The sequence below is a fragment of the Oryctolagus cuniculus genome, chromosome 11 (assembly GCF_964237555.1).
Source record: "Oryctolagus cuniculus chromosome 11, mOryCun1.1, whole genome shotgun sequence".
Classification (NCBI taxonomy): domain Eukaryota; kingdom Metazoa; phylum Chordata; class Mammalia; order Lagomorpha; family Leporidae; genus Oryctolagus; species Oryctolagus cuniculus.
Window position 1 is genome coordinate 43,508,630 of NC_091442.1, and position 12,226 is coordinate 43,520,855.

General features: G+C 52.0%; 1 protein-coding gene across 3 annotated transcripts in view; it reads left to right on the forward strand.

The window, feature by feature from the left end:
* Nucleotides 1-12,226, forward strand: part of DTD1 (D-aminoacyl-tRNA deacylase 1) — a 171,389-nt gene that overhangs the window by 145,985 nt on the left and 13,178 nt on the right. Inside the window, exon 5 of one of the 3 annotated variants that reach the window (XM_002710949.5) lies at nucleotides 7,036-7,210. In XM_002710949.5, the coding sequence (XP_002710995.1) occupies nucleotides 7,036-7,188 (153 nt within the window). In that variant the 3' untranslated portion in view covers nucleotides 7,189-7,210. The remainder of the gene's footprint in view (nucleotides 1-7,035; nucleotides 7,211-12,226) is intronic. The other 2 variants (XM_008256344.4, XM_017341778.3) reach the window with 2 other exon arrangements.

The following is a 12,226-nucleotide window of genomic DNA, read 5'->3' on the forward strand; positions in this document are numbered from 1 at the left end:
AGCTCCTTGGTTTGTTCAGTGCGATGTTCCTTGCAGCTCATCAGTGTGTGTGGAAGCCTGGAATTACTCAAGTCATGTTTTGTGTCATCGTCTCTCAGTGTGAAGGGATCAGTATTTAAATGTGGTTGGGTATGTTGTGTTATGTGTGCAAGAACAAGGGCAGGTAACCGTTTCCTGCTGATTTGCTGCCTTTCACCTTGAATGTGTGTATCCTGCAGCCAAGCTGCTCCTCATAGTGCTGGCCACGTCCTTTATGTCATTTACAGAGAAGCAGGCAGAGGCAGGGGCATTCGATGACCTGCCCCAGTGGCGGTTTTTCCATTTCCCGGGGACTGCTGGCACTTAAGAGACAGATGCTCCAGCCCCAAGAGCAGGTCGCTCACCTGTCACACCGATGCTTGTACCCACTGCTGTGCAGGTTCCGCACTCCCCTGGAGCTGGTGCTCAGCTGTCTCCTGGTCCACTGTCCCTGTCAAAACTGGGCTGGTTCCTTCCTGTCTCCACTCATTCATCTCGTGCTTCCTGAGTGCCACAGTGTGCGAGCCCCTGCATGCCGCTGGCCGTGCCACCCTGTCACCCACTCTGTCCTGTGTCTTTGGTGATGATTTCCACCAGCTGCTGCCTGTAGTGCACTTAGCTGTCACCGACCCCTCCCTCATCCCTTCTTGGATCACCGTGTCCTCACTGGGCCTCTTGTTCTCCAGCTTCTCCCCACATGGCCCTTGATTCTCTGGTCCTCGGTCATCTCCGTGTGCAGTATCTGCTTGCATGGTGTGTGCCGCCATGGTGTGCCTGGCAGTGAACACTGGAGGGGCCGTGTTGGTCCATTTCCCTCTCATTGCTACACCAGGACCTGGACCTGCCTCCCCCACCCCACGTGGGCTCCCACTGCCCGCCTGTGAGGCCCCATGTCCTCGCCGCCCGTTCCCTGCTGTGATGCTCTGACGCTGACTGCTTTCTGAGGCCACTGCTCAGGAGCTGAGCCTTCCCAGTCTATGCCCCATCTGTTGGGCTGCCCCTTCCCTGGGCCTGGGGCCAGGCTTGGCTCCCTCCGCCCACTCAGCCCACCACCATTGACAGGCCATGTGGGGCCCCTTTCTGAGGCCGAGTGCCAAGGGCATCAGGGAGCCAACGCCAGGCCCTTGTTGCTTGCCGGGCTTTCCCACCCTGCCTCTGATCCAGGCCTGTTGTGTTAACTTGCGGTAACTGTGTTCAAGCCTAACACACAAGCAAACTGAGGTCCTGCAGCAGCCTGTGGCTGAACCGCCAGGGCACCAGACCTGAGTGAGGTCCAGTTTTGCATTTGGCCGATGGAGGTGGCCCTGCACACCCGCGTGTTTTCTGCCAGTGAGGACACCTGTGAAGGAGGAGGTTGCAGGGGTGTCAGCAGGGCTGCGGGGCCCAGGCAGAGTGGGCTGTGGTTTCCAGGCACCCCCGGCCCCACTGCATTAAGATAAGGGTTTGACCACCCGTCAAGTGCTTAGGACAGTGGGGTCAGCCGGTGACTGCTCTGGTGGACAGTCAGCCCAGGAAGGCAGGGCCTCTGCTTGGTTCTCTGCCATGTCCCTGGGACCTAGCATGGGGCATGACAGACAGCCAATGCTCAGTTAATAGCCGTGGAGTGAGCTGGATAGATAGAGGAAGAGAGGCCGCACCGCTCCCTGGGGTCTGGAGACCTGCGGCTTTGTTCCACCCCAGCCACTCCCGGGCTGCGGCACCTCACACAGGTCATGTGGCCTCGCTGAGCATCCATCTGCTCCTGTAGCAGGAATTTCACTTTCAGCTGCGGATGTGCAGACCTGCGCACGTGTGGCTGAAGCAGGAGCAGTGTAATTACCCCTCCCAGCTGGAAAGCAGACCCCTCCAGCTCGGCCTGGACTTCGGTGCAGCCCTGGACGCTGCTCCTCATTCTGAGAGCTGCACCTTTTCCTCCCCTGAATGTGGCCCAGGAGCAGCAGGAAGGCTGTGTCTCCTAGCCCCTGTGTTTATCAGGGAGGGAAACCTTTCTCTGAAGCCTTGCAGCCCCCTGGGGTCCTGTTGACTGAGACTGTCACCTGCCGTGTGACAGGTCAGATGCTGTCACCTCTGAAGCGGGGACTGCCTGTGCCAGCAGGGGGACGGGAAGGCACTGGGAAGCTGACCGTGACTGCGGTGCACGCACTGGCTTCCCTGTGAGATGCTGAAGGCAATGGAGCTATCACTGCACTAAGAGAACACAGGATCCCATAGGTGGAGGTGCAAAGTGGAGGTCTGTGACAGGTGATTCATACCATGGTTGTTTTTATTTTCCCTGGGATTCATTTATTTTATTTGAAAGAGTCAAAGGGTGGGGGGAGGGAGGGAGAGAAAGAATCTTCTATCTGCTGGTTCACTCCCCCAAATGGTCATAATGGCCAGGGCTGGGCCAATCCAAAGCTCCATGTGAGTCTCCTACATGGGTACAGGGACCTAAGCACTTGGGTCATCTTCTGCTGTTTTTTCAGGTGCATGAGCAAGGATCTGGATTGGAAGTGGAACAGCCAGGAATTGAATCAGTGCCTGCATTGATAATCAGTGCCTGCATATGGGATGTCTGTATTGCCGGTGGCAGCTTAACCTGCCATGCCACAGTGCCAGCCCCCAGATACATGTTTAAAAAGAAAAGGAGATTATGGCCGGCGCTGCGGCTCACTAGGCTAATCCTCCGCCTTGCGGCACCGGCACACCGGGTTCTAGTCCCGGTCAGGGCGCCGGATTCTGTCCCGGTTGCCCCTCTTCCAGGCCAGCTCTCTGCTGTGGCCAGGGAGTGCAGTGGAGAATGGCCCAAGTGCTTGGGCCCTGCACCCCATGGGAGACCAGGAGAAGTACCTGGCTCCTGCCATCAGATCAGCGCGGTGCACTGGCCACAGCGCGCCGGCCGTGGCGGCCATTGGAGGGTGAAACAACGGCAAAGGAAGACCTTTCTCTCTGTCTCTCTCTCTCACTGTCTACTCTGCCTGTCAAAAAATTTAAAAAATAAAAATAAAATAAAAAAAAAAGAAAAGCAGATGGGAGCCAGCCCTGTGGCACAGCAGGTAAAGCTGCCGCCTGCAGTGCCAGCATCCCATATGGACACTAGTTCGAGACCTGGCTCCTCCACTTCTAATCAAGCTCTCTACTATGGCCTGGGAAAGCAGTAGAAGATGGCCTAAGTCCTTGAGCCTGTACATCCGCCTGGGAGACCTAGAGGAAGCTCCTGGCTCCTGGCTCCTGGCTTTGGATCGGCACAGCTCTGGCCGTTGTAGCCATTTGGGGAGTGAACCAGTGAATGGAAGTTTGTGCGCACGCGCACTTTCTCTCTCTCTTTCTCTCTCTCTCTCTCTCTCTCTCTCTGCCTCTCTGTAACTCTGCCTTTCAAATAAATAAATAAATAAATAAATCTTTAAAAAAATTAAAAACAAACAAACAAAAAAAAGAAAATAGAATGCCCTTAGTAAGGTGGAACATATCCAGTGAGGCCTCAGTCTCAACTATACCTTATCGTCTGCCTTTCAGATAAATAATAAATCTTTTTTTTAAAAGCTTATTTTTACATCATGTAATTAGAGTTTAGGTGTCTTAAAAAAATCCTCCTAATTTTGCCATGAAATTTTTCAAAAAAGATTCATTTATTTATTTAAAAGGCAGAATTAGAGATGCAAAGATTTTTTTTTTAATATTTATTTATTTGAAAGGTAGAGTTACAGCGACAGAGGGAGAGACAGAGAGAGAGAGCTCTTCCATCTGCTGATTCACTTCCATCTGCTGATTCGCAACCCCTGGAGCGGAGCCGATCCAAAGGCAGGAGCCAGGAGCTTCTTTGTGTCCTTCCACGTGGGTAGCAGCAGAGACCCAAGTACCTGGACTGTCTTCTGCTGCTTTCCCAGGTGCATTAGAAGGGAACTGCATGGGGGGCTGGCGCCATGGCTCACTTGGTTAATCCTCTGTCTTGCGGCGCTGGCATCCCATATGGGCCGCTGGGTTCTAGTCCAGGTTGCTCTTCTTCCAGTCCAGCTCTCTGCTGTGGCCCGAGAGGGCAGTGGAGGATGGCCCAAGTGCTTGGGTGCCTGCACCTGCGTAGGAGACCAGGGGGAAGCACCTGGCTTCTGGCTTCTGATCGGTGCAGTGCTGGCCGTAGCAGCCATTTGGGGAGTGAACCAATGGAAGGAAGATCTTTCTCTCTTTCTCTCTCACTGTCTATAACTCTACCTGTCAAAAAAAAATTTTTTTAAAAACATATAAAAAAAAGAGAACTGCATCAGAAGTGGAGCAGCTGAGACTTGAACTGGTGCCCATATGGGATGCTGGCACTGCAGGCAGCGGCTTTATCCACTGTGCCACAGCACTGCCCTGAGAGAGTTTTTCCATCTTCTCTTTACTCCCCAAATGCCTGCAACAACCAGGGATAGGCCAGGCCAGGCCAGTGCCAGGAGCCAGGAACTCCATGTGGGTCTCCCACGTTGGGGAGCAGAAACCCAAGTATTTAAGTCATCATCTGCTGCCTCCCTGGTGCATTAGCAGGGAGCTGGATCGGAAACATTGGCTAGCTGAGGCTTGAACCAGGCCCTGTGATATGGGATGCTAGCATCGCAAGCAATGGCATAACCCATTGCACCACAACGCCTGAGCCTTCTCAGTAAATCTAAACCTGAATTGTGGGGGTTGCCCCCCGTCTTTGGCACCCACTTTCCCTAGCTCCACTGTGACAGGTGCAGGCTGAACTTTGGATCCTCGGGCCCTGGCATGTCTGTGTGCCCAGAATTTCCTTTGGAGGGTTTGATTGGGACAGTGTCTCCCTTGCGATGGATACTCTCAGCAGTTGATTAATAAATGAGCAAAATAAGGGTGGATGTTTAGTGGTTAAGACACCAATTAAGAGGCCCTTGTCCCACATTGGGGTACTTAGGTTTGATTCTGGGTTTTGTCCCTGATTCCAGCTTCCTACTAATGCAGACCCTGGGAGGCAGCAGTGGTGACTCACATGGTTGGATTCTTGCCACCGATGAGGAAGACCTGGATGAATTTGGGTCTCAGATTCAGCCCTGGCCCAACCCTGCTGTTGTGGGCATTTGGGGACAGAACCAGTGGATGTCAACACTCTCTTACTTGCTGTCTCTGTGTCTCTCTCTGTCTGCCTCTCAAAAACATTTTAAAACAGAATAGCTGGCCGGCGCCGTGGCTCAATAGGCTAATCCTCTGCCTGCGGCACCGGCACACCGGGTTCTAGTCCCAGTCAGGGCGCTGGATTCTGTCCCAGTTGCTCCTCTTCCAGTCCAGCTTTCTGCTGTGGCCCAGGAGTGCAGTGGAGGATGGCCCAAATCCTTGGGCCCTGCACCTGCGTGGGAGACCAGGAGAAGCACCTGGCTCCTGGCTTTGGATCAGTGCGGTGCGCTGGCCACAGCACGCCGGCCACAGCACGCCGGCCACAGCACGCCGGCCACAGCAGCCATTGGAGGGTGAACCAGCGGAAAAAGGAAGACCTTTCTCTCTGTCTCTCACTGTCCATCTGCCTGTCAAAAAAAAAAAAAAAAGAAAAAGAAAAGAAACAGAATAGCTGTATCTTTTAAAAAAGAATAACTTAAAAATAGGCAAGCAAACAACAAATCAAAGGCAGTGCATTTTGAGGTTCACAGGTCGTGAGTTTGCAGAGTTTCAGTGTTTATGTTCTCCGTGGACACGCACCTGCTGTTAATCTGAAAGCTGTTGACCTTTCATTTGCGCCTATGTGCAGTACCAGTTTTTTTCTTTTCTTTCTTGCTCATTTGTTTCATCCAAAAAAAAAAAAAAAAAATCCAGCTGCACCCTTGCCTTGAAATGTAAATTCCACATTTTGGCTGCTTTGAATTTCAAGTTTTCTGAGAAAAGGCTTAGATTTATTAGGCCAGTTCACCATGTTCTCACAGAGAAGTTTGCTCTGCAGCGTGGAGCACTTGTGGCTGGAACGCTTCACGAAAAATCCTCTAGGAGAACCAGCATCCCGTCATTGGCAGACATGTGGGCTACACTTGTCGCTTAAAGAAACCATCGCGCATGATTTAAATGTGTGGTTCGTGGTGGGAGGGGATGGCACTGCGGTGGAAGGTCAAGTCCGGGGTGACCACTCTGGTGATGGCGCTGCTGCATCACATGGGCGTTAAGTGGAGTTGAGAAGCCTCCAGTGCAAAGCTTGCATGTGGGCCTGGCACTGGCAGAAAAGCCCTCCGTTAAGTTTCCGTCTGGGAGGCAGATGAAACTGGGTGTTGCTGGCTCCTGAGCTGTGCTGCAGATGGCCTTTTTTGGTCCAAGAAAATCCTGTGGCTCAAACCATGGTCAGCCCTCACTGACCGGTTTCCCATCAGGCCTCTGGAGTGGCTGTGCAGTTGCCTAGGGCACTGATGCTCTCGTGTCTGTCTACCTCCAGCCTCTGGTTCCTTTGAGCCAGCTGGTTCCTTTGAGATACCCAGGGGACAAGGTTCCGGTGGAGTCCAACATCACCAGCAGGGAGCGCGCAGAGGTCCTAGTGCCCTGCAGCCATGGGTAACTGCTGTGCCGCCTGCCAGGAGCTCCCAGTACTTGATTTCCCAGCCTTCCCTCTTACCTTCAGCACAAGGCAGGGAGTTGGGAACACTTTTTAGAAACAGAAAGTGGGAAGATATCTTGGTGAGCAAAAGCTATGGAAAGAAGGCAGTAACAAGCCTAATGCCTGAGCACTCACAGAGCCCTCCCAGGCCTGGGGAAAGGGGCTGCGGCCTGGCCGCCCAGGCCAGGTGGGGAGAAGTTAGGGGTGGGAAGTCAAAGATGCCGGCACGAGCCACACGTCTGTTGTGACGCCTTAGGCGCCTGTCTGGTCACGTCTTGCATGGGACTCGGCATGAGGGAACCTTGGTGGTGTTGCCGGCGTCATGAGGGAACCTTGGTGGTGTGCCGGCGTCGCAGACAGAAGCTCCTGCGGTGGTTTGGCTCCTGCCATGGTTTGGCTGGGGTGCAATGGGGGTGTTGGACAGGACCACGTGTTCCTGTTTATAAAGTGTTGTTTTTTGGTTTGTCTGTCTGTTTCAGCTATCCAAGCTTGAAAAACAACAGCAGAGGAAAGAAAAGACCCGAGCCAAGGGACCCTCAGAGTCCAGCAAAGAAAGACCCGCACCCCGCAAGGAAGACCGCAGCGCCAGCAGCGGGGCCGAGGGTGACGTGTCCTCCGAGCGGGAGCCGTAGGTGTGGTGAGCAGAGGACCCAGGTAGACCTTCCTCGCCTGGGTGGCCATCATCCTCCCAAGTCTGGGGAGGGGGCAGAAGTCATCCTGTGAACATTCATTCTTAAATCTGCTGCCTGCCAGGGTGGAGAGAAAATTAGCAGATAGCATGGGATTTTCTTCACTGAGATGCGGGCAGGAGGTGGGACATTGGGGCGCCCCCAGACCGGGAGTGCTCTCCCAGCGAGGGTTCTGCGAGCACCGACGTCCTCAGCTGCTTGTGTCAGTGCACACTGGTGCTGCTGTGCTGAGCTTGTGCGGAGCACCCACAGACGCGTGGTCCCGCAGCTGCTGGGCATGCACGTGCCCACTGTCCTGCCCTCCCAGTTCTTGCTCCCTGCAGCCCCAGTGGTGGACACTGAGTTGTGCACTGGCCACCTCTCCTTGAAATTCCCAGCATCAAGTTCTGCCACTGTTAGCTTCCCCCGCATGGCTCTGCCCAGTGACTTTTCCTAAATGGTGCTTTATTCTCGTCACCCCCATGCCCAGGAGTGTATTGGGTACATTGTCTCTGTCTGAAACTCAGAGCCTGTTTGCTCTGATTTAACCTCCCACGGCCCTTTGCTTCCCTTCTCGGTGAACCTTGTGCTCTGGGAGCCTCCCGTTTGCTGAGCACTGGGCCAAACCCTGAGGGCGCAGATGTGAGGGGCCAGGATCTTCTTCTAGGCAGTTCACAAGTTCAGGGAGATGTGTGTAAATGTTCAAGCCACAGCGTGGTGCGTTGTGGCCATCATGTAAGTGAGGTGAGGGGTGGAGAGGTCCCTGGAACCAGACCTCTAAGAATACACACCATTGGAGAACCAGACCTCTAAGGACACACACCCTTGGGGAAATGAAAAAGGCAAGGGCAGGCAAGAGCTGCCTAGGCCAAGAGACGAGCAGGTGCAGACCTGTGGGGAGCAGGGCAGCATAGACCGATGGGTTTTGGAACAGGAACTGAAGACTGGCTGAAGGGTTGGGTGCCAGTGACAGGCAGCGGCCCCTCTGAAGTTAGATAAATGTGTGTGTGTTGGGGGGGGGGGGGGATCTGCATTACAGAGTCTGTTGTGCAACTCTGAGGTACTTGGATTTCATCCTGGGCTGACGGGACCTCTGGAAGGTTTTAAGTGTGCCTGTGACATAATCAAGATTGGGAGTTTAAAGGGATCACTCCAGCAGCCTTGAGGAGTGAGGCTGGAAGCAGATAGGCCAAGGAGGAGGCCACTGCAGAAATACAGAGAAGACATTACACTGGGGATAGAGGGGAAAGGGTGGGATTGACAGGCATGAAGGAAATTGAATCATTTCAACATAGTGACCCACTGCATGTGGAAGAGAAAGCACACCAGATGACTTGGGATCCTGATTTGAGGGACAGGTGAACACAAAATAGGCACCCATGGGGAGCCAAGGGTGGTGCCAGTGGTCTGTGAGTCTGCAGGTTTGGAGTTGAGGACCGAGGGCTGAGGAGCACAGCTCATAAGACTGTGGTTAGGACCCAGGCAGCACACAGGTGTGCTCAGGAGGCACCAAATTGCAAGAGGAAAATGTAAGGTGGTTTTCTGCCATTTCATTCCCTTCTTAAAGGGAGTGGGTATTGGGAGTCTACCTGTGAAATGGCCTCAAGGATGCGCAGAGACTGATATGCAAGAGTACAAAAAGTGTGTGGCCTCATGAGTGGGATACCCACTGGGATACAGTGCCTGGATTGGAGTCTCAGCTCCACTCCTAATTACAGCTTCCTGCTAATTCAGACCCTGGGAGGCAGCTCAAGTGCTTGGGCCCCTGCACCCACGTGGGAGACCCGGAAGAAGCTCCTGGCTTTGGCTTGTCCCAGCCCTGGCCATTCATGTGGAAGATCAATCTCTCCCCCCACCCCCACTCTGTGTTTCCCTCTCTATAACTCTGCCTTTCAAATAAATAAAATAAATGTTTAAAAAAAAGAAAATAAATAAGTAAACTCTTTAAAAAGTAGAATATGGAATTAAAAAGATAGATTATGTTAAAGCAGAAAATTTTGAAATATATACATGTGAGAAGTTGTTAAAAAGTTAATGGAAAAATGCACATCATGCAAAAACTGTGCATGGGTTTCTTTCTTTTTTTTTTTTTTTTTTTTGCACCACAATAAACTTACTTTTTACTTCCATTTTTTCTGTGGAAGTGTTGACATCCCTAGTATTTGTAATACTTGGTTGCACTGGGCTGGCTCCCAGATGTCAGAAGAGAGTGCAGAAGGGGTGGCTTGTGGATTCATAGATAGTTTTGGGGAGACTGCATAATGCATCCTGCTGACCTCCTGACACCCCCATCACTTTTTCTTCCCGGTGTAACCATGGGGAGATGCCAACACTGCAGGTACTGGGCCTGGCTTGCTGATCTCCACTCCCTGGAGCATGGTGTGGGGGTCAGGGGGATATCACTGTGCTCCTCACTTCCCACAGCCCCCAGCCCCACCTTTTCCTGATCTTGATGCTCAAAGATAAAGCCATTGCATGTGCTCAGAAGGTTGCTGTGGGTGAGAGCGAGTCACGTGAAATGTGGCCTTGGCATCTAAATAGTGGTAAATGTTGAGAAGTCACACTGAGTTCTATGTGACCTTCATGTCATCAAACGTCCATTTTCACCCTCCAACCTTTCGTGCTGATCCGTTCCTGTCAGTGGGCAGTTTTATCATCACGAGATTGCTGTTACTTCTGATTTATAATCCAGCCAGAGAGCTTTAATCCGGGGACGTAGAAAGCATCACATCAAGACAGTGTACACAATGGGTCTTTTTCTTTTTTTAAGATCTATTTATTTATTTGAAAGACAGAGCAACAGAGAGGCAGAGGCAGAGAGAGGCCTCCCATTTGCTGGTTCACTCCCCAGATGGCTGCAACTGCCAGAGCTGTGCTGGTCTGAAGCCAGGAGCCAGGAGCCTCCTCTGAGTCTCCCAAGTGGGAGCAGGGGCCCAAGGACCTGGGCCATCCTCCACTGCCTTCCTAGGCCACAGCAGAGAGTTGAATCGGAAATGGAGCAGCCGGGACTCGAACCGGTTGCCCACATGGGATGTGGGCACTGCAGGCGGTGGCCTCACTCACTATGCCACAGTGCTAGCCCCAGCATGGGTCTTTTTTTTTTTTTTAAATGATTTATTTATTTGAAAGAGTTACACAGAGAAAGAAGAAGAGGCAAAGAGAGAGAGAGGTCTTCCATCCACTTGTTCACTCCCCAGTTGGCTGCAACAGCTGGAGCTGCGCCAATCTGAAGCCAGGAGCCAGGACCTTCTTCTGGGTCTCCCATGTGGGTATAGGGGCCCACGGACTTGGGCCATCTTCTACTGCTTTTCCAGGCCATAGCGGAGAGCTGGATCAGAAGTGGAGCAACTGGGACTTGAACTGGTGCCCATATGGGATGCTGGTACTGCAGGCGGTTGCTTTACCCACGAAGCCAGAGTGCCGGCCCCAAGCAGTGAGTCTAAGTTGGCTTTTCTGTTGTTCTGATTGAACAGATCAAGCAGTAATTCAGAAACTCATTGAGGCTTACCTGACTGTCAGTGCATCCTCCATGGTGCTTGTCCTCCGTGAGAGAATACAGCTCCCCTCCCTGAACCGTGCGATGCAGTCGTGATGGCAGACTGGGGGCCCAGCTGGCCTTGCCTCCTCAGTAGTTCCTTGCAGCTGCTTCTCTAGCTTCTGCGACCTTACGGGGTGCACCCTGCAGTGAACGTCCCGCACCTGCCCCTGTGCCCTGAGCGAGGGCAGCAGGGCCGACGTTTAGAGGCCATGTTGTAACAGTGGCTGTTCACTTGGTTCAGAAACAAGAACTAGACCAGACACTGCATTGTCACCCGTGGGCTGGGGGCAGCTGCCCAGGCTTCCTGCTTCTCTGCTCTCTCGGCCCCACACAGGCATGGCACTCTGTGTCTCCCTTTGTTGAAGAACCTTTCCCCAGTGGACTGGAACCTTAGCAACAAGTTTGAAGCAAACTGAAATTCCGTAGTCTGATGATGAGATCCGTGAATGAGAGGGAAGGTTGAAAGAACAAGTACCTGGAGCCAGCATCGTGGTGCAGCAGGTTAGGCACCTGTGCCAGCATACCATGTTAGAGTGCCAGTTTGACTCCTGGCTGCCCTGCTTCTGATCCAGCTCCCTGCTAATGCACCTGGGAAGGCAGCAGAGGATGGTCCAAGCATGTGGCCTCCCATCCATGAGGGAGACTTGGATAGAGCTCCAGGTTCATGGCTTTGGCCTGGCCTAGTCCCAGTTGTTGAAGCCATTTAGAGAGTGAACCAGCAGATGGAAGATTTCTGTCTCTCTATGTCTCTCCCTCTCTCTGTCACTGTGCCTTTCAAATAGATAAAGATATAAATAAATAAGTATATGTATAAATATGCATACACATGTATGTACTTCTCTTCCCAACCCAGCTTGTCACTTTAAATAACACATACACATGCACACACACACAGCAGATCCTAAAGTGCTTTGGAGCTCTGTTTTTTTTTTTTTTAATATTTATTTATTTATTTGAAAGAGTTACATAGAGGAGAGGCAGAGAGAGAGAGGTCTTCCATCTGATGATTCACTCCTCACATGGCCGCAATGGTCAGAGCTGCGCTGATCTGAAGCCAAGAGCCAGGAGCTTCTTCCAGGTACAGGGACCCAAGGACTTGGGCCATCTTCTGCTGCTTTCCCAGGCCATGGCAGAGAGCTGGATCAGAAGAGGAGCAGTGTCTCGAACCAGCACCCATATGGGATGCTGGCGCTTCAGGCCAGGGCATTAACCCACTGGGCCACAGTGCCAGCCTGGAGCTCTGTGTTTTCAAAACAACTTTTAAAAATTCTGATGCTATCCAGCTGATTCCTTTCTGGATTGTATTATGAACCCACTAATATATTTATGTCTTGCTTTTTCCTTTACTACTAATACCTGATCAGTACTTTGAAAATATTTATTTTACATTAATTGTTATGTGTTTTGTCCTTAATTTTTAAATTTCATTTTATTTTTAACTGTCCCATAAAAAATTGTACATAT